Raw genomic sequence first — 17,832 nt, forward strand, 5'->3', positions numbered from 1 at the left:
AAAAAGATTTATTTATTTTATGAATATGAGTACACTATCACTGTCTTCAGACACACCAAAAGAGGGCATTAGATCCCATTACAGATGGTTGTGAACCATCATGTGGTTGATGGGAATTGAACTCAGGACCTCTGGAAGAGCAGTCAGCGCTCTTAACTGCTGAGCCATCTCTCCAGCCCCAAATCAAATATCTTACCATTCTGTCTCTGACCTTTAATTTATATAATTATCCATACTAAATATTCTTTTATTTGATTTGGGCCATACTCCTGTTTCTTAAGAGCTTTTCAGCCTCTCAGGCACTCTGGGTGTTTATTATATAGAAATTCTGCTTTCCAAAATTCTAAGACATTGATATGCAAAACAGGCAAGGATGGCTGCAACTAAACCATTCTTTGACAGAGACCAACACAAGAAGTGCTCTGTGTGAAGTGCAAGGTGTGTACTTGGCACAGCCTCTGTGAGCTTTCAGATAACGCTAGGGTAAGTGTGGACTGACCATGGTCTGCCAGAGTGTCATTTCAACCCTGAGGACTCCAGTCCTCAGATATACTAGTCATGCTGCCACTCAGTGACCACGTCTACCAGGAAAAACGGCTGATCTGAGCCAGTTTTTGTCTTCTTTACCATGCTTAGACATTTGCGAGCCTTTGACTTTCACATGCCTGCAGATTAGCAGATTGATGAGATCAAGTTTAAATTTGACAGGTCAATAGTGTTAAACTTAACAGTTTACAATACTTACTTTTCTGAAAGTCAAAATATTTTCTGCTTTCAAATGCCTTATCATGGTCCCCCCTTTTCCAGGATTCTGAGGTAAGTTCCCAGAGGCCTTGGAGTCTGTCTTGTTCAAAAGAGTAGATGCCTTGCTTGGACTGCACTATGGTTCTATCAGAGTTGCTTATAAAAATGTCATTTGGCACCTAGAAGAAATGTCGATGACTAAACCACTCCCCTAAAGATTCTGTCTTTTCCCTCCATAGGGTTCTCTTCCACCCCCACCCCCAGACATTTTATGATGAGCAGGCTTAAGAAACACACTTGGGCTGGGGAAATATCTCAGTGAAAAGGACACCTGCTGTGCCACCATGCCAACCAGTGCTCAGGTCCCAGCACCTGCTTAACAAGCTGAGCATCCCTTATACGCCTATAATCCCAGATCTAGGGAAAGCAGAGCCAGGATTGCTGGGGCTTCCCAGCTTCCAGTCTAGCTGTGGAATGTGAGCCCAAGGTCCAGGGAGAAGCCTTGCCTCACAGAAATAGACTAAGAGTGATGGAGGGAGATGCTGATGCCCTCTTCTGACCTCCATGTTTGTGAACTTGCTTATAGACTTTATTTATTTATTTATTTATTTATGTATTTATGTATTTATTTATTTATTTATTTGCTTTTTGAGACAAGGTTTATCTCTCCGTCATGGCTGTCCTGCAACTTGCTCTGTAGACCAGGCTAGCCTCACACACAGAGATCCATCTGCTTCTGCCTCCCAAATGCTGGGATTAAAGGCATGGGCTACCACCACCCAACTTATTATTTTAAACAGTTTAATGGGGCATTTTCTCAGCTATATTTTGAACTTTTTTTCACCCACCAGTGTTAGCTTCCATTTCGCAACTCAATCTACTTGCTCTGAAAAGGGCTTAGGGGCTTTCATATGTTTTATACTTAACCCATTTGGGATTTCTGAAGGTACACTGCAGCTCTTTGGTATCTGTCTGATATATAAGTGTCTGAATCTGCTCTGACTGATAGATCTGCTATGGACTTCATCACTTAGGTTAACATTTCATTTAGCTCCAGAACTATCTACAGGTGTCAGCTGAGAATTTCATTGTGGAAATGTTTGAGGCTAAGGTTTAGCTACCAGCTTCTTCGGTTTTCTCAGAGGGAAATTCCTGGCTCTCTATTGCAGTAGCTTAGGTTCTGTCATCACAGCAGTGCTCTCCCCAGCACAGACACACAATCACATCACTCACAATCTTCTTTGAGCTGTGTCGCTGGCTTGCCCTGTGAGTAACTATACCTTTGGCTGCAGATCACTCTGAGAGAGTCTCTTCATTTTTCCAGGTAGCCAACCATATGATTTCTTCTGACTCCATGTCATCTGCTGGTAGCTTGTTGAGCTTGGACTCTGTTATTTCCAGTGAGGAAACTGTGCACATGGTGAACAAGGGTGTACAAGCTGGTAAGTCCCTTGAATTTAAATGTTGCATTGATGTAGACATACCTCTTCAACATACTTACTTAACTTCACTCATGATAAAGGGTGTAAAGATTAAAGTATCTGCATATTTAGTGCTATTGTTTATGTATTAATTGAAAAATGCAAATTTCTAAGCAAGAGTTTAGGGAAATGAGTGTCTCTATAGCAGGGATCCAAGTAATTGAGCCCCTGTGAAGAGCAGTTTGGCAGTTCCTACCAGATTTAGTTTGACCCAGCATTTTTTTGCATTTGGAATTTGGCCAATAGATATACTTAAATATATGCAAAATTCTAAGTGTAAAATGTAGGTTCACTATAGCAGAAAAATAAAATCAATGTTGATAGCCATCAATATCAATGGTGAGATTATTGTATTTTCCTATAAAAAAGTTTAATATAGAATGAGGACACTCTCTACAGGCTGTTAAGATGGTTAAGAGCACTGGTTGCTCTTGCAGAGGGCCTTGGTTCCCAATAGACACATACATGCTCAAACATCTATAAATCCAGTTCTGCAGGTACGCTTGTCACACAGACATACATGAAAACAAAACACTCACACTCAAACATAAATCTTACTTTACCAATACTGCAAGGTCCTGAGCATATATAATTTAAAAAGAAAACATACAGAACAGTGTATGGTTTATCACTGTGTGCATTTTGTGGAAACAGAAGAGGGAAGAGAGTGGCTTGTGTGAGTAACGTGCTCTGTGTCCTGAGTTGTGAACAATAACTGGAGAGCAGGGCTAGTGAGTTTCTGATTTTATACAAGTCAGTCTTTTCCCTTCTTCCTTCAAGTCTTGAACTCAGCACTGTCACCTCTCTCCTCCTCTTCCTGATGATTGGCAGCCAGGCCAGACATGTTTATTGCCCTGCTCCCTTGGCATCAGAGTTCATAAAAGCCTGGACCGAGGACTCCATGTTTCTTCTTTCTGTCTGATAGCGCAACCCACTTAGAAATTAAATCTTTTTCTTTCCTCTGTCTGCATCTGTCTTTTTTCCCCATCTTCCTTTCCTCCTTTGCTCTCCCTGCCATGCAGTGTATTTGAGTTATTAATAGGGCTCCCCATCTGTCTTGATTACGCCTGCCAGCTCTGCTTCCTGTCTGCTCCAACATACATCTTTCTTCCCCTCAGGTAACTCGGAGATTGTGACTGGTGTCACAAAATATACTAAGGATGTTGGGGTGACTTTCCCAACTCCCAGTTCTAGTGAGGCCAGATTGGAAGATGACAGTGATGTGACTTCTTTGTCAGAAGAAAAAGCCAAAGAGAAAAAGTTCCTTTCCAATTATCTTCAGGCCAAACACCTAAGGAAGAACAAGCCCAATTCTTGTGAAGATCGGTTTCTAACTCCAGGTAGCTGGGAAACTAGTAAAAGGCTGTTGAGGCCCACACTCGGCCTCAATGCTTTGCCTCAATGCTTTGGGGGCTAAGTGCTCTGGTCAAGAGAGAGAGTGGGGCTCTTGGGGCAAGAGACGCGAAGAATGGAGACAAGACAGGGTGTGATTCAGTCTCTTCTATTTTCTCAAGTCTCTCCTATTGAAGGGAATTCTGAGGTATTTATATACACAAGCAGGAGAACACAGGTGAAAACATTTTACCACGTGTACCATACAGCTGAGGTCACTAAACAGCAAAACAAACTATGTGGGATAAACAATATATTTATCAGAGTGTGCTTCAGCTGTTACAGGCTTTTGACAACCAAGTCTTTCATCAGGGTATATGGTTCCAGATGGCTGCAAAGTTGATCTAGCCGCTTTCTACTAAAGTCGGCTCCCAACAAAAGGCATGTGTAAGTTTGTTGCAGCACTGAGATCCCTTGATTCTGAGACTCTGTGGACTTCAGCTGCCACTAGCCACCACAATGGCATATTTTGAAAATAACTAGAACTTTATGTAGAGAGTCTACTATGGTTAAGACCAACTTGAGGGCATCCTAAAGGTGTCACCCCCAACAGATGAGTCCCATGCAAGTCAGTATTACATACATTTCTTTGATGTAATTGGGTACAATTGTTAAAGTTTCTTATTGAAAATATTTCCTGTAGAAGTCTCATGGTTTGTTCCTGTGGAAAATAGAAAGTCTGGATCTAAGAAGGAAAACCTGCCAAAGATTTACAGACCTGGTATCTCCTGGTTTGAACCATTAACCAAAACCAAACCCTGGAGGGAGCCACTGAGGGAACAAAACCAGCAGGCACAACGCATGAACAGTCGTGGGTCCCTGGGAGGCCCAGGCAGGGATGGTGGCCAGGTTTCTCTTCGGCCATTTGTGAGAGCAACCCTGCAGGTAAGCACAGTGACATCAGGTTGACTGTAGCCATATGTGTTTGTGAGCATGCTGTGGTTTAGTCATTCCACTGTCCTCAGCATCTGAGGACTGGAAAGAGAAGGAAGGGTTCTGTTGCTGCACTGCTCGCTGTCCAGGCTCCTCCATGTGTAGTAGCAGGGCTAGTGTTTGGGTCAGCATGCAGTGTTAACCAAGTGCTCATCCAGGAGCTCTTCCTCCTTGGTGGCTAAAGGAAATATTTAATGATGAATTTGCTTGAAGTGAATGAATTGACCTCTTGTCTCATCAACGTTTGGAAGAGTTGGAGGTGACCCCACTTTAGTTCTCAGCTTTTCCTAAAGGCATTTCTGGGCTCCCATTGATCTCCCTGGGTGTGCCCTCCCCTCAGGTTCCCCAAACCTGTGGGGTAGGTGCTGGTTTTTTGGTTGGTTGGTTTGTTTTTCTGGGCACTTGGAAAACAGGCTGTGTCATTAATATAAGGCTCTCTCCTGTAGGAATCACTTCAGCTTCACAGACCTGATTTCATCTCCCGCTCCGGAGAGCGGGTAAAACGTCTGAAGTTATTAGTCCAGGAGAGGAAGCTCCAGAACCTGTTCCAGAATGAGCGGGAGGCTCTGTTCAACACTGTGAGGCCCCTGCCTAGGAGAGGTACACCTGCCCACCCCACATCAGCTTATTGAGGGTGGCCGCCTTGTGAGGGGCACTGCTGGATGCCAGGCAGCGGCAAGGATGCTGAATGTGTGCGGCACTGCTTACCAAGACTTGAGTCTCTGTAGCTGGCAGAGTGGCCCAGCCTAGACTGGCCCAGCCCAGCTTCTCACACCTCTGTGACCCCGTAAGCCAGTCTGCTAGCCCTGTTACTGCATCTCTTTAAAAGGACAAGCCATCTTAAGGAGGATGCCTCCTGTGAACTAGCCTCGTGTTTATGGCTTCAGAGTGTGGCGGGAACTGACGAGTGGTACACTGACCTGAGGTCTGCCCAGCACTGTGCTCAGAGTGCCTCTCTAAGGAAGGTGGTGTGTTAATACTTCACAGGGAGAGAATAGCTCACCCAGGTACACGCTTCAGAGTGAAAGAGCTGGGGTTTGCAGCCAAGGTCTGTGTGCTCTCAGTTGCACTGAGTGGCAAGTCTCAGTAAAGTAACAAGAAAGCTGTGAGGACGTAAAGCACGACCTGAAGCTGTCAGCCTCACTGGTCACCTGGTCAATAGTCGGGTTCCTGCCTGCCATAGCAGATTGAGGTGGTGGCCTCTGTCCCCCAAGGCAGTTCAGACTCGGGCCTTGTCCTTGGTCTTTAGTCACTTTCCTGTCCTCCATCTCAGGTCAGGGCCAGCACAGCAGCTCCTCAGCTAAGCTCCTTACACGTATCCCCTAATGAGCGTCCTCTCTTGTTTAGTCCTCCTGGCTGTCCAGAAGAACAAGCCTATTGGAAAGAAGGAAATGATCCAGAGGACCAGACGGTAAGTCGGGAAGAACAGGGGTGATTGTGCAGCTGTAAGCCAGGCCCCGGGTAGCCAGGAGCTCTGCTTCCCAGCATGTGCCCAGCTGGAGGCATGTGAGGGTAGGTTTGATGTTGCTTCTTGTGGCACAGGAAAGGAAGAGAAAACAGAAAATAGTGTGAACGTGGTTCCTGTTCAAAGGGAAGGGAATACCTAGTGTGAGCTGCTCTGCGTTAGACATCTGGATGAAACTAGAAGATATTTTGAAATAAATTATCTTAGCAATCTCATTTCTAGGAGCTTTTCTAACAGAATAAGAAATAGTGGGTTGTTCTCCATGACATTAGCTTAAGACCTCGGGTTTTTCAGTTTCAGTGAACATTGCTAGTGTTCAGAAAGAAACACCTTTGCCTTTGTAGCTGTGACCTGTGCGTGTGTAAAGGGTCTCTGTAAGCTGCAGAAGAACTCATACAGTGCTGACCTTTGGGAACAAGGGCCGAGTGGCCGGGGTGCAGGCGCATGAGGGACCAGGCTTTAATTCTATTGTTGTTTTAAGATTTGTTTACTTATTTATTTATTTACTTATTTATTTTTTGTGTGTAAGTGTACCCCATGCATGTAGTGCTCTTAGGAGGGCAAAAGAGGGTGTCAGACTTCCTGGAGCTGGAGTTAGAGACATTTGTGAGCTACCATATTGATGCTAGGAATTGAAGCTGGGTCCTCTGCAGGAGCAGCCAGTGCTCTTGAGGCTGAGCTATTTCCTCAGACCAGTTTGTCATAAAGACTTTGAATCTTATGCCATTAAAAATATTGTCTACTGGTTAATTAATCAGCTTGATAAGCATATATTGATTGTGAAAATGCTATTGAAAAACTAAGTTACAGGTTTCTGGGGCTGAGTAGAAGCTGGCTTTAATAAGAACAGTCATGGAGTTGCATGGTGCTTCTGAAGTGGTGGATTGGTTTGTTTGTTTGTTTTTTATCGATGTTGGTTTGTTTGAGACAAACAAATGAATATATAGATATAGATAGCCTTGGCTAGCTTGGCTTTTGCTCTGTAGACCAGGTTGGCCTAGAACTCACTGAGATCCTCATGACTTTGCCAGTGCTTCTTGAGAGCTGGGATTACAGATGCTTGCCACCACTCGGCGATGCCTCCTTTTCAATGATTTTTGTTTTTAAAATTGTAAAAATCTTTAAAAGATATTTTTTAAAAAGTAGAAAGAAGAAAATAAATACTACTCAAAATTCTCTCTTTCATCCTACAAACAATCATCTTGTTGATGGAGTGGGATTTGTAGTGATTGGTACAGTGCACTTCCCCGCCCCCAGTAGTGGTTATGCTGTGTGTCCAGGTCCAACTCCTGCTTTCTCTTACCATCGTGTTGTGAATGTGTCCCCATACCAGTTAGCATTACTTGAGACATGTTCTACTTTATTATCATTCCATCATTATTATGCAGTCTATTCTCTGTTGGGAGTTTAGACTCTTTTCAGAGTCAGTTTTCAAATGCATGTTTGTGCTCCTCTCGGCTTGAAGTTAGGGCCACCCAACCCTATATAGGATGAAGATTACCTTTTCACACAACTCTAAGATGCTCGTCTTGTGCCAGCCTAGTGTCACCTGCTTCCTGCCTGGCCTTTGTACCACAACTCTGCATGTTCCCCAGTGTGGATGCCCTGTCTCCCTTTTTTTTTCTCTGTCCTTGACAGTCTTTCATTTCTAACGCAAGCCTAAGCGCCTCTTTGAAGCTTGCTTTGCCCTTTCCTCAGAATAAAGTTTTTCTTTTCTCTGAACTCTATAGTATTTTACAGGTGCATCTATTCTAGTACTTTCTTTATTTCCTGTATTTTAAATACAATAGTAACTGAAACTGCTAGAGGCAAAACAGATTAAGATAATAGGAATATGTCCTAAGACATGAACATGGAATTTTATGAAATTAAAGTTTCTTTTTTTTTTTTTTTTTTTACATTTCAATTTTTCTTTAAAAGGAGTGAGTTGTGTACAGGGGGGTTAAATGCTTTATAGACAAGAAAAAAAACTGCGCTAGAACCAACTTATTCATCATCATCATCTTCTTCTTCATCTTCGTCTTCCTCTTCTTCCTCCTCTTCCTCATCCTCTTCATCCTCCTCATCATCTTCCTCTTCCTTCTTTTTCTTGATCTTTTCAGCCTTGACTACCCCCTTTTTCGCTGCATCAGGTTTTCCTTTAGCTCTATAGGCAGCAATATCCTTTTCATACTTCTCCTTCAGCTTAGCAGCCTTCTTCTCGTAGGGCTGCTTGTCATCCGCGGCAGTGTTGTTCCACATCTCTCCTAGTTTCTTTGCAACATCACCAATGGATAAGCCAGGATGCTCGCCTTTGATTTTTGGGCGGTACTCAGAACAGAACAGGAAGAAGGCCGAAGGAGGCCTCTTGGGTGCATTGGGGTCCTTGAACTTCTTTTTGGTCTCCCCTTTGGGAGGGATGTAGGTTTTCATTTCTCTTTCATAACGAGCCTTGTCAGCCTTTGCCATATCTTCAAATTTCCCCTTTTCTTTAGCAGACATAGTCTTCCACCTCTCTGAGCACTTCTTGGAGAACTCTGAGAAGTTGACAGAAGCATCTGGGTACTGCTTCTTGTGCTCCTCCCGGCAGGTTTGCACAAAGAATGCATATGAGGACATTTTGCCTCTCGGCTTCTTAGGATCTCCTTTGCCCATGTTTAGTTGGTTTTCCTCCGCGAGGCACAGAGTCGCCCAGTGCCCGTCCGGCTCTCGCTTGCCCCGGCGCTGTCTCTATGGAGCTCAATGTACTGCAATGGCCGAAATTAAAGTTTCTTATAGCAAAGAAACAGCAAAGAGATGGCCTTCCAAATGGACGACAGTCTTTGATAGCTATGCATCTGACTAGTTATTTTCTTGTTGCTGTGATAAAATGTCCTAATACAAGCCTCCAGCTCCAGCCCCAGGGAAGGACATGGTGATGGAGCAGGAGGCTGGCTGACCAGCCACATTGCACCACACTCAGGAAGTAGAGTGTGACAGGAAGTGGGTCTGAGCTCAAGACCCAGCCCTAGTGAGCCACCTGTTCCAGTGATGTTTCTCAGCCTTCCCAAACAGTGCCACCAACTGTGTTCCAACATTGAGACAAAGGGGTGTTTCACACCACATCCCACAGAGGATTATGAAGAATCTATAGAGAACCTAAGGAGAGTAAATCAACTAGGATAATCGTCCAGCCGATAAACAGGCTAATAAGCTGAATAGACGGTTCTCAAAAGAAGAAACATAAGCAGCCAGTAGGTATTTGAAGATGCGTTTACTATCTTAGCCATCAGGGAAATGCAAATCAGAGTGCTTTTTTTTTTTTTTTTCAAAACACTTTATTTATCAGTATCTGTATATACATATATACTTATACATGTATACATATATAAACAATAATTAAATAATAAGATGTATTTTAAAAAGTATGGGGGTTTGGGGAGAGTGGGAGGAAGAAAGAAAGGGGAAAATTATGTAAATACAGTGCTCATATATAAAATTCTCAAAAAGGAACCCAGTTTTTAAAAATGTTCAGCAGATTAACTAGCATTTTACAATATGAAAATAAATATGACCTATAATTATGTTGAAGGACATTTTAACTCATTACAAACTTTGAAGTTTAAAATGAAATCAATAAAAATTATTTGACCCAGCTTACTAACAAAAACCACAATAACGTTTTATAATTCAAAGTATTTCTGAGAACAAGAAAATAGATTGTCAGGAGCTAAGTCGGCAGAGCCAGGGGGACACTGTGTGTTATTTCTTTTCTTCTTTTTTTTAATTATCAAATCATAATTTTTACTTTTTAACACAGGGGTTATAAACATGAAAATGCAGGATGTGGGGAAGGGGATGACACAGGAGCATAGGTGTTCAGGGGGAGGACAGATATCTTTCAGAACAGGGTATCAGCTGGATGAAGGTTCAGGGGTCAGGTCACTATGACTCTGCCTATGATTCACTTGTCCTTATCTAATTTGGTACTATCCGCCAAGGCTGCCTATTTACAAGGTCTATGACTACTCAGGCTGGTAGATTTCCACAAAAGCTGCCTGTTTACAATAGTTTATAGACATCTGTTTCAGTGTTTTTCCATAGAGACCCAAGACTTTGTGATAGCAGGCTGTATGTCAGGCCTATTGCTGATTTTAGGCCTTCAGTGTATAAGCAGGGCTGCCCCTGACATCTCCTCCCTTCTCCAAGTATAGAAGGGCTGTGGCGATTTTAATCTTGCTAAGGTGAGGATAGAGGCCTGACCTCCAGTAATTAAAGGGGACCTTGTAATGGCTCCAGTCCTCCTGTCATTGTCCAGTGAGGCATGATGGCCATACCCATCCCAATGTCTTTTTCCTGGAGAGGGGATACTTTTGACATCAACCCCTATGCAGTCAGGCTTGTCCCTCAGGGAACCCAGAAACATATTTTTAACTTTTATTTATATTCCCTTTTAGTGCTTAGCCTCGCAGCCTAAGCAAGAATTCAGATTGCCAGACAGAGGGGGTTCTGGGTGGCCCCTCTCTGCTTGGTCTAGGGGAAGAAGTCCCCTCTTTTAGGTTGGGTGGAGATGGGACTTGGGAACACCCTGGATAGAGTAACATCCTCATCTAGAGTCTCATGGTCCTCCATAGCTAACATATGATGATGTATCTGAATAGATTTTGCTATCAGATTATCTATCTGTTGTTTCACAAAGTTAGTCAGCCTATTTAAGGCCCAGGGACCTAAGGAAATAAGCAAAAATAACCCAATTAATGGTCCCAAGATGGAAGGAAGTAGGGTTAACAATCATGGAGAGGTCGAAGACCAATTCTTGTACAAGCTATCAGAGCTCAAGAGTCAAGAACCAATGACAGGAAGTGACAGAGAGGATGTGCACTGTGGGAGGGATGCCACTGCCAGAGCAACTGAGACTCAGCATGATGCTCCTCAAAAACAAACCACACCCTCCCCCCAAAAAAAAAGAACTGAAAATGAAAACATGACCCAGCTGTAGCACTGTGGGTGTGCACCTGAAGGCCTTATGGTGACGCATCACAAAGATGCTTCCGTATTCATGTCCTGCAGCCATATTCACAGCAGCCAGGAAGGGAGGTCAGCCTCAGCATCATCAGCAGAGGAGTGGATACAGGAAATATGCTGAAGTCATGTAGTGGAATTGAATTCAGCTGTGAAAGTGATACTTCCTTTCCAGGAAAATGTATAAATCTGGAGTCGCTGTGTTAAGCAGAACATTGCGTGCAGAGACAGCCTTGAGGGAAGGGATAAAGAGACATAGGCTTGTCATGAAACCAGGAAGGGGTGTGGCATGAAAAAGTTTACAGGACAGTAATGAGCTGGATATGGTGCTGCATACCCATATAGGCCTAGCATTTAATAAGCTAAGGCTAGACTGAGTTCCAGACTAGCCTGGGGTACCCCAATTGATACTGAGATATATATATACATAGACGTATATATCTATGTTAATGTATGTATGTACTCAGTAATACCTGTTTTGAAAACATATGGCATGGAAAACAGAAATTTACCTATTCTCTCTATTTTATTCTTTTTCTGGAAATAAGCACTATTGTCAGTGTTTTGTGGTTTTATTCATCTCTCTTTCAGACTGTGGGCGTCCCAGGCCAGGCTCTCCATATCCATGGATATGGATGCTCAACAGGGGCTGGCCTTATCTAGAGGCTGGGTGCCTAGGCAGCGTAGAGCAGAGTGTGGGCAGAGCCAATCTGTGCCTTCATGCCTGATAACCTTACTGCTTTCTGTCTTTCCACTTGTGACATTTCTAAGGATTTATGAGCAGCTTCCAGAAGTGAAGAAGAAGAGAGAAGAGGAGAAGAGAAAATCAGAATATAAATCCTACCGGTTGCGAGCTCAGCACTATAAAATGGTTTGTGGAGTTGGTACTATCTGTGGAGGGGTGGTCAGGCTTATCAGCAGAGGGAAATAGAAGTAGCCTGACTCACTGTCAAGAAGCAGAGTGACTGAGTGCTGAGGTTGCAGCAGTAGGCAGCTATGATTAGCCTTCAAGTGAGGGGTAGCTGGGGGCCACTCTCCATGTGTCTGCAACTACACCTGACTGCACACAGGCAGCGTCTCCCTCATAGCTGAACTATACAAAGTATTAGGCTTGTAATGTTCAAATGGTGATTAAACTCCTGTGGTAATCCTCTAGAACTATGCAAACACACTGGACTACATGAGAGAATTGTCAGGGAGTGAGGCTAGAGCGTGGAGCCTGCCAAGAATCTCCTAGGGCGGATTTCCGTGGGAGCCATGCTGGCCACTGGCTTGGAGGTCCTGTCCCTCACAGTTCTTGTTTTCCTCCCAGGCTACTCACTGCATTCTAGAGAACCCTGAAAGTCAGAAGCTGAACACCAGACCTGACTGAGGGTTGAGAACCATGTCTGGAGCACCCAGGAGCCTGGGCATTGGGGGAGACCCCAGGAACTGCATGGCTGCCTGCTGTGCTGGGGTGCTGTCAGAACTCTAGATCATCTGCCTCTATGGAGGAGGAATAGGTGTTGCTTATAGACCATCTTTCCAAAACACTTTTCCTAATTGCCACTATCAGTAGGTGGGCAACACAAAGCTTAGGGAAAGTCTGAGTCCCTTCCACAGTGTGCTGAGGTGAGGTTGATCAGCTACCCATGCCTGCATCTGACTTCTTCCTGTGTTTTCTTCTACAGAAAGTGACCAATCATCTCCTGGGGAGAAAAGTGCCTTGGGACTGACATACGACTACTTTCTTTAGAGCCTAGGAATACTTTTTTTATGAGCCCAAAGAAGCTAATTTATACTTTATGGGTGTGATTTAATAAAGTGTTTTCTTTGTCTATGTGCAACTTAGTCCCTGTGGGGTCTGGGACAGTGGCAGAGCCACTGGTAGTTTGGAAGCAGGTCTCCTTTTCTCCACTGAGTCCTTGCCCACAGGCCATGCCTTACAATGGAACTCTAGTTCTAGGAGAGGGAGCCCCTACTTGTATGTGCTTTTATACTTTTAGAGAATAAATCACTGCTGATTGACTTATAGTGAAGCAAGCAGCAAAAGATAATTTTTTTCCTATTTGGAGAGGAGCAGGGAGCTGGACATTGTCTGCCCTGCTGTATGAGGGACATGAGCTCAGAGAATGGAATCGCAGCTTGGAGTGGTGAGGTCTACTCCTGCTCATTGGGCTTGTTTGGAATGTCTGGTCCATGGCCACACACATCACCAAAGTCTCCCCAGATGCCCCGCACCCCCTTCAGGTCTCCCTCCACTCGCTCATTTGTTTGTGGAATTGAAGACTTGGGTCTTGTCATTTCACATGAAACAGTATTCTCCACGTAGAACAACATCTGGAAAAGAAGTGTTGGTAAATGATTCCCACATTTCTCTTAATCTAGTGGCTGCACACAATACAGAAAGGTTTTTTCCCTGGGACTTGGAATCACAGCTGAAGCCTAATGCTGAGGAGGGAAGGTGTAAACTCAGCAGATAGCTCCCACTCCCTGCAGTGGTAAGGGCACCCAGACCAGTGGCCATCTCCGAGCTTTCCTCAGATGGTGTGAAAGCGCCCAGATGTGCTCTCTCTCTCTAATAACTTTAGTTTAGAATTCACTGTGTCTCTGTCTTAAGTGTGAATTCCTTTTTCATAGGCTTAGCAAATATTTCCCTGTTTTCAGAATAAATGAATTCTTGTCAAACAGTAGACAACAATGGCAGAATCTACGAACAGATGAATGGATAAAATGTGGCTTATACATTCTCAGGCCAGGGATTAACATTTAGCCCTTTTGCATGTATATTTGTGTACATTGTATTTGTGTGTGTGTGTGTGTGTGTGTGTGTGTGTGTGTGTGTGTGTGTGTATAAGCCAGAAGTTAACATTGGCTATTGTAGTGGTTTGAATGAGGATGCCCCACACAGGCACATATATTTGAATGCTTGGTCCTCAGTTGGTAGAACTGCTTGGGAAGGATTAGGGGGTGTGGCCTTGCTGGAGGAGGTGTGTCCCTAGGGGTGGGCTTTGAGGTATCAAAATCTCGGGACATTCGTAATTATCTTTCTCTCTGCTTCCTACGTTTTGATTAAGTATGTAAGCTCTTAGCTACTGCTCTATCACCATGCCTGCCTGCCTGCTTCCACACTCCCTGTCATGATAGTCATGGACTCTCATGCTCAGGGAGTGTAAGCAAGCTCCAATACACTCTTCTGTAAGCTGCCTTGGTCGTGGTGTTTTGTCACAGCAATAGCTGGCTTCCTCAGTCTCTGTTCAGCTTTTATTACTGATTTGGCTGTCTACCTATCTAGCTTGCTCTTAGAATTCCCTGTTTCTACCTCCTCCCCCCCCAAAAAAAACCTGGAATTACAGGTGGTTCACCATGCCCACCCAACCTTTCTGTGGGTGCTAAAAATTCAAATTCTGGTCTTCAGGTTACAAAACACAGTAGAGAGCCAGGCATGGTGGTGTACAACTTTCATCCCAGTGTTTGGAAGTCAGAAGCAGAGTTGAAGGGTAGCCTGGTCTACATAGCCAGCGTCACGAAAGCTGTGGCTACATGTACATGACAGGCTTGTACCAGGGTCTGTATTTAATCTGCAGTAACACACCCACATACACCTAAATACACACACATCCAGAAGCAAAATTTGATGTATGCTACACCATGTATGATCCTCAAAAGCACTACACTAAGTGAAGTGAAAGAATTCAGACACAAAAGGGCAAGAACTCTGATTCCACTCACATGGAATACAGACAAGGCACATTCATAAAGGTAGCAGGAAGCAGACATTAACAAGGGCTGACTGGGGAGGAGCTGGAGTTATCTATTGTGCAGTGCCCACAGATGAAAAACAGACAGTGGGGATAATTGCATTACACTACGAATGTAATTAGTAATACTGATCTACACAATTAAAAATGTTGTAGCAGTGGTGTGGGTGAGGGGAAAATGCCCTCCTCCCCCCTCATCCCTGGTTGCCTGTAGCAGGCAAGTGGATGAGCTGGTCCCAAGGTCATGAGAGCTGGAAAGCTGACCCTGCCCCTCACCGGTTGCAACACTTGGAAGAGCTGGCCCTGCACCTCAGCTGGGCAGCACATTAGAGTTAGCTCTGGTGGGAAAGGTGTCGGTGAGCCAGCCCCCAGTGTGTGAGTATGGGAGAGCTGACCCTTCTCTCTATTGGCTGAGGCATTGGGTGGGCTAGCCTGGACAGTATTGGAGAGCTTTCCCTGGTGGTGTGAACAAAGGAGAGCTGGCTGACTGACCAACTCAGCTACCTCACAGGCCCACACTGAGGGCTTTGAGTTGGCCCACCTGAGCATCTACCTCATCTATGAACTGCAGATTGAAAGCTATAGGACCTCCATGACACAGGGCAACAACAGGATATCTGAGAGGAGTCCCCATGAGGGTCCAATATTGATGGTGTAGCAGAAGCCAGAGGCCTTCAATGACCCATTGCAATGAACATTTGCAAGTAAAGATGTGTGGGCAAGGGGCTATACTGTGTGACACACTGTGACATACCATAGCTTCCACAACAAGACTTTTAAAAAATTCTATCTTATTTTCTTTTGTGGGGAGGTTGCAAGGCAGAAGGCAGATATGAAGAATGGGGAGATAGTAGGACTGAGGTGCATAATGTGAAATTCATAAAGAATCAATAAAAAGTGTACAAAGATGTCTTGGCAGGTAAAGGCATGTGCTACCAAGTCTGACAGCCTGAGTTTGATCCCCCGACCCACAACTGTGAAAGGAGAGAACTGAGTCCCACAAATTGTTCTCTCACCTCCACACAGTCACACATTTATACAGAAAGAGAAAATAAATAAATACATAAATAAAAAATAAAGCAAGCCAGGTGGTGGTGGTAACTCCTTTAATTCCTGCAGAGCCAGGCAGATCATCCGCTGTGAGTCCAAGGCCAGTTTTGGTCTACAGAGCATGTTCCAGAACAGCCGGGCTACACAGATAAACGCTGTTTTGAAACCCCACCCCCAAAACGTAAACAAACAAACCATTGTGTACTGTGTACATTTACCATAGCGTTTAAAGTGAGAAGAGAGGAAAGCAGGCAGGAAACAAGGAGTTTGAAGGAGGCCAGGCTGGCAGACTTCAGTTGTGTGTACCCATGTCCTCAAGTGTGCTTATGTGTGTGCCCAGGTGAATAAATGTATCCAGAAAGTCAAAACCAAATTGAAAAAAATAGGCTATACTTTAACTAATAACCTATTACCTAGTAGCTCACTTCCACTGTGTCTTATAGGACATAGGCACATAAGATAGGAAAAGGTTTTACTTAGAGAGGTTTCATTTGGCTCACAGTTTGAGGGTACAGTCCATGATCGAGGGAAGGCATGAGGCAGGAGCATGACACTGCTGGTTATATTCATCTATAGCTAGAAATCAGTGACGAAGCCTCAGAAATATTAATGTCTTTACATGTTTACCATTTTCAGAATAAAATCTTGTTCTTTAAATTAGAAAAATTATTAGCTGAAGGAACTGAAAGCCACAGTCCAGGGTTTCTCACTGCTGGATCCGAGTCACTAACCTCCAAAATTATCTTGGTTCATGCCCTTATTCCTTCTGCCTTTTGGAAAACTGTCAGTCTCCTACCTTCTATGAGCATAAACTAATCCTTATACAAATCATAAGTCTACGTTTTGTCATTCTGTGGAATCCCCCGAATTCATAGGTTTGCTTGAGTTTCTGCCCACCTCGATTCCGTTAGAAGCAGCCCTTCCATCCATACCTGAAGATTTTGGGTTCCTAAGACAAGTGTTTCTCTATTGCCAAACAGGGTGTCATACCGGCCAAGAAGACCCTCAGAGCCTCTAGCACCACTAGAGCTGAGGTTTAGAATGGTGCATTCCACTTTCTTGAGCCTATGTGACTGCAGGTGACACAGCAGCAGCCCCCGCATAGAACTCAAGCAGGGGCTGGGCAGCTGAGCCAGTAAAATGATCTGGGTTTGACCCCTAAGTCCTCAGATTTCCAGAACCTATATTTAAAAAAGCTGGGTGTGGGGGCTTGTGTTTATAATCTTAGCAATTGGGAACCAAGATGAATGAATGGATCTTGGGGCTAGCTGGCCAGCCAGTTCCTGCCAGTGAGAAACACTGTCTCAAAAAACATTTGAGGTTGAGTTCTGGCATATTTGCACGAGCACACACACACATATACACACACACACACATGAGAGAGCAAGCACACATGTGTTCACATGTATACATGTGCCTCCCTCAACAGCATTGCTCTCTTTAACTACTTGTGAACTTGAGAGTTTTAGACATCTCTATAGGCTTCTTTCATTTTTCCAATTACTGGGAGAAAACATTTACAAAATTTAAAGTTAACCATTTTATTTTAAAAATTATTATTATTAAGATAGGGTTTCATTATGTAGCTCTCGCTGGCCTAGAATTTGCTATGTAGAATTTGCAAATATGCTATGTGGTCTTGAAACTCACAGTTGCCCCCCCCCCCCCCCCCCGCCTCACCTCTGCCTTCTGAGTGCTGGGATTAAAGGCATGCAAATACTTGGAGTTAACTATTTTTAAATACACAAGTTGGTGGCATTTTTTATAACATTTGCACTGCTGTTAAAATACTGTCACAACCCTAACACATCAAGGCTTACAGGAGCACATTCAGGCCAGACACACTTAGGGAAAACAGGAATCCCAGGGCAGTGTGGACAGAACGAAGCTGTGTCCCAGGGGTTATGTATGGGAACCTTACTGATCCTATAGCTCTAATTGGCTACAGGAACACTTCATGTCCAGCCTAGTTCAAGGCATGCATGCTGCTCCAGTCAGCTCCCAAAGGGTGGAACAATCTGTAAGACACCCTGTACTCCACCCCCAC

General features: G+C 44.1%; 1 protein-coding gene and 1 pseudogene across 9 annotated transcripts in view; one reads left to right on the top strand and one right to left on the bottom strand.

The window, feature by feature from the left end:
* The window catches only part of Alms1 (ALMS1 centrosome and basal body associated protein), a 103,155-nt gene extending 90,341 nt beyond the window's left edge, over nucleotides 1-12,814 (top strand). For 8 of the 9 annotated variants that reach the window (XM_076940010.1, XM_076940013.1, XM_076940012.1 and 5 more), the window contains 7 exons: nucleotides 2,069-2,186; nucleotides 3,344-3,565; nucleotides 4,261-4,502; nucleotides 4,997-5,150; nucleotides 5,898-5,961; nucleotides 11,767-11,866; nucleotides 12,666-12,814. In XM_076940010.1, the coding sequence (XP_076796125.1) occupies nucleotides 2,069-2,186; nucleotides 3,344-3,565; nucleotides 4,261-4,502; nucleotides 4,997-5,150; nucleotides 5,898-5,961; nucleotides 11,767-11,866; nucleotides 12,666-12,710 (945 nt within the window). In that variant the 3' untranslated portion in view covers nucleotides 12,711-12,814. Of the gene's footprint in view, nucleotides 1-2,068; nucleotides 2,187-3,343; nucleotides 3,566-4,258; nucleotides 4,503-4,996; nucleotides 5,151-5,897; nucleotides 5,962-11,766; nucleotides 11,867-12,665 lie in introns of all 9 variants that reach the window. The other variant, XM_076940011.1, reaches the window with a different exon arrangement.
* LOC117715227 (high mobility group protein B1 pseudogene) lies at nucleotides 7,890-8,748 on the bottom strand (annotated as a pseudogene).
* Nucleotides 12,815-17,832: the final 5,018 nt, after the last annotated feature.

Source organism: Arvicanthis niloticus, chromosome 9 (genome assembly GCF_011762505.2).
Source record: "Arvicanthis niloticus isolate mArvNil1 chromosome 9, mArvNil1.pat.X, whole genome shotgun sequence".
NCBI lineage: Eukaryota > Metazoa > Chordata > Mammalia > Rodentia > Muridae > Arvicanthis > Arvicanthis niloticus.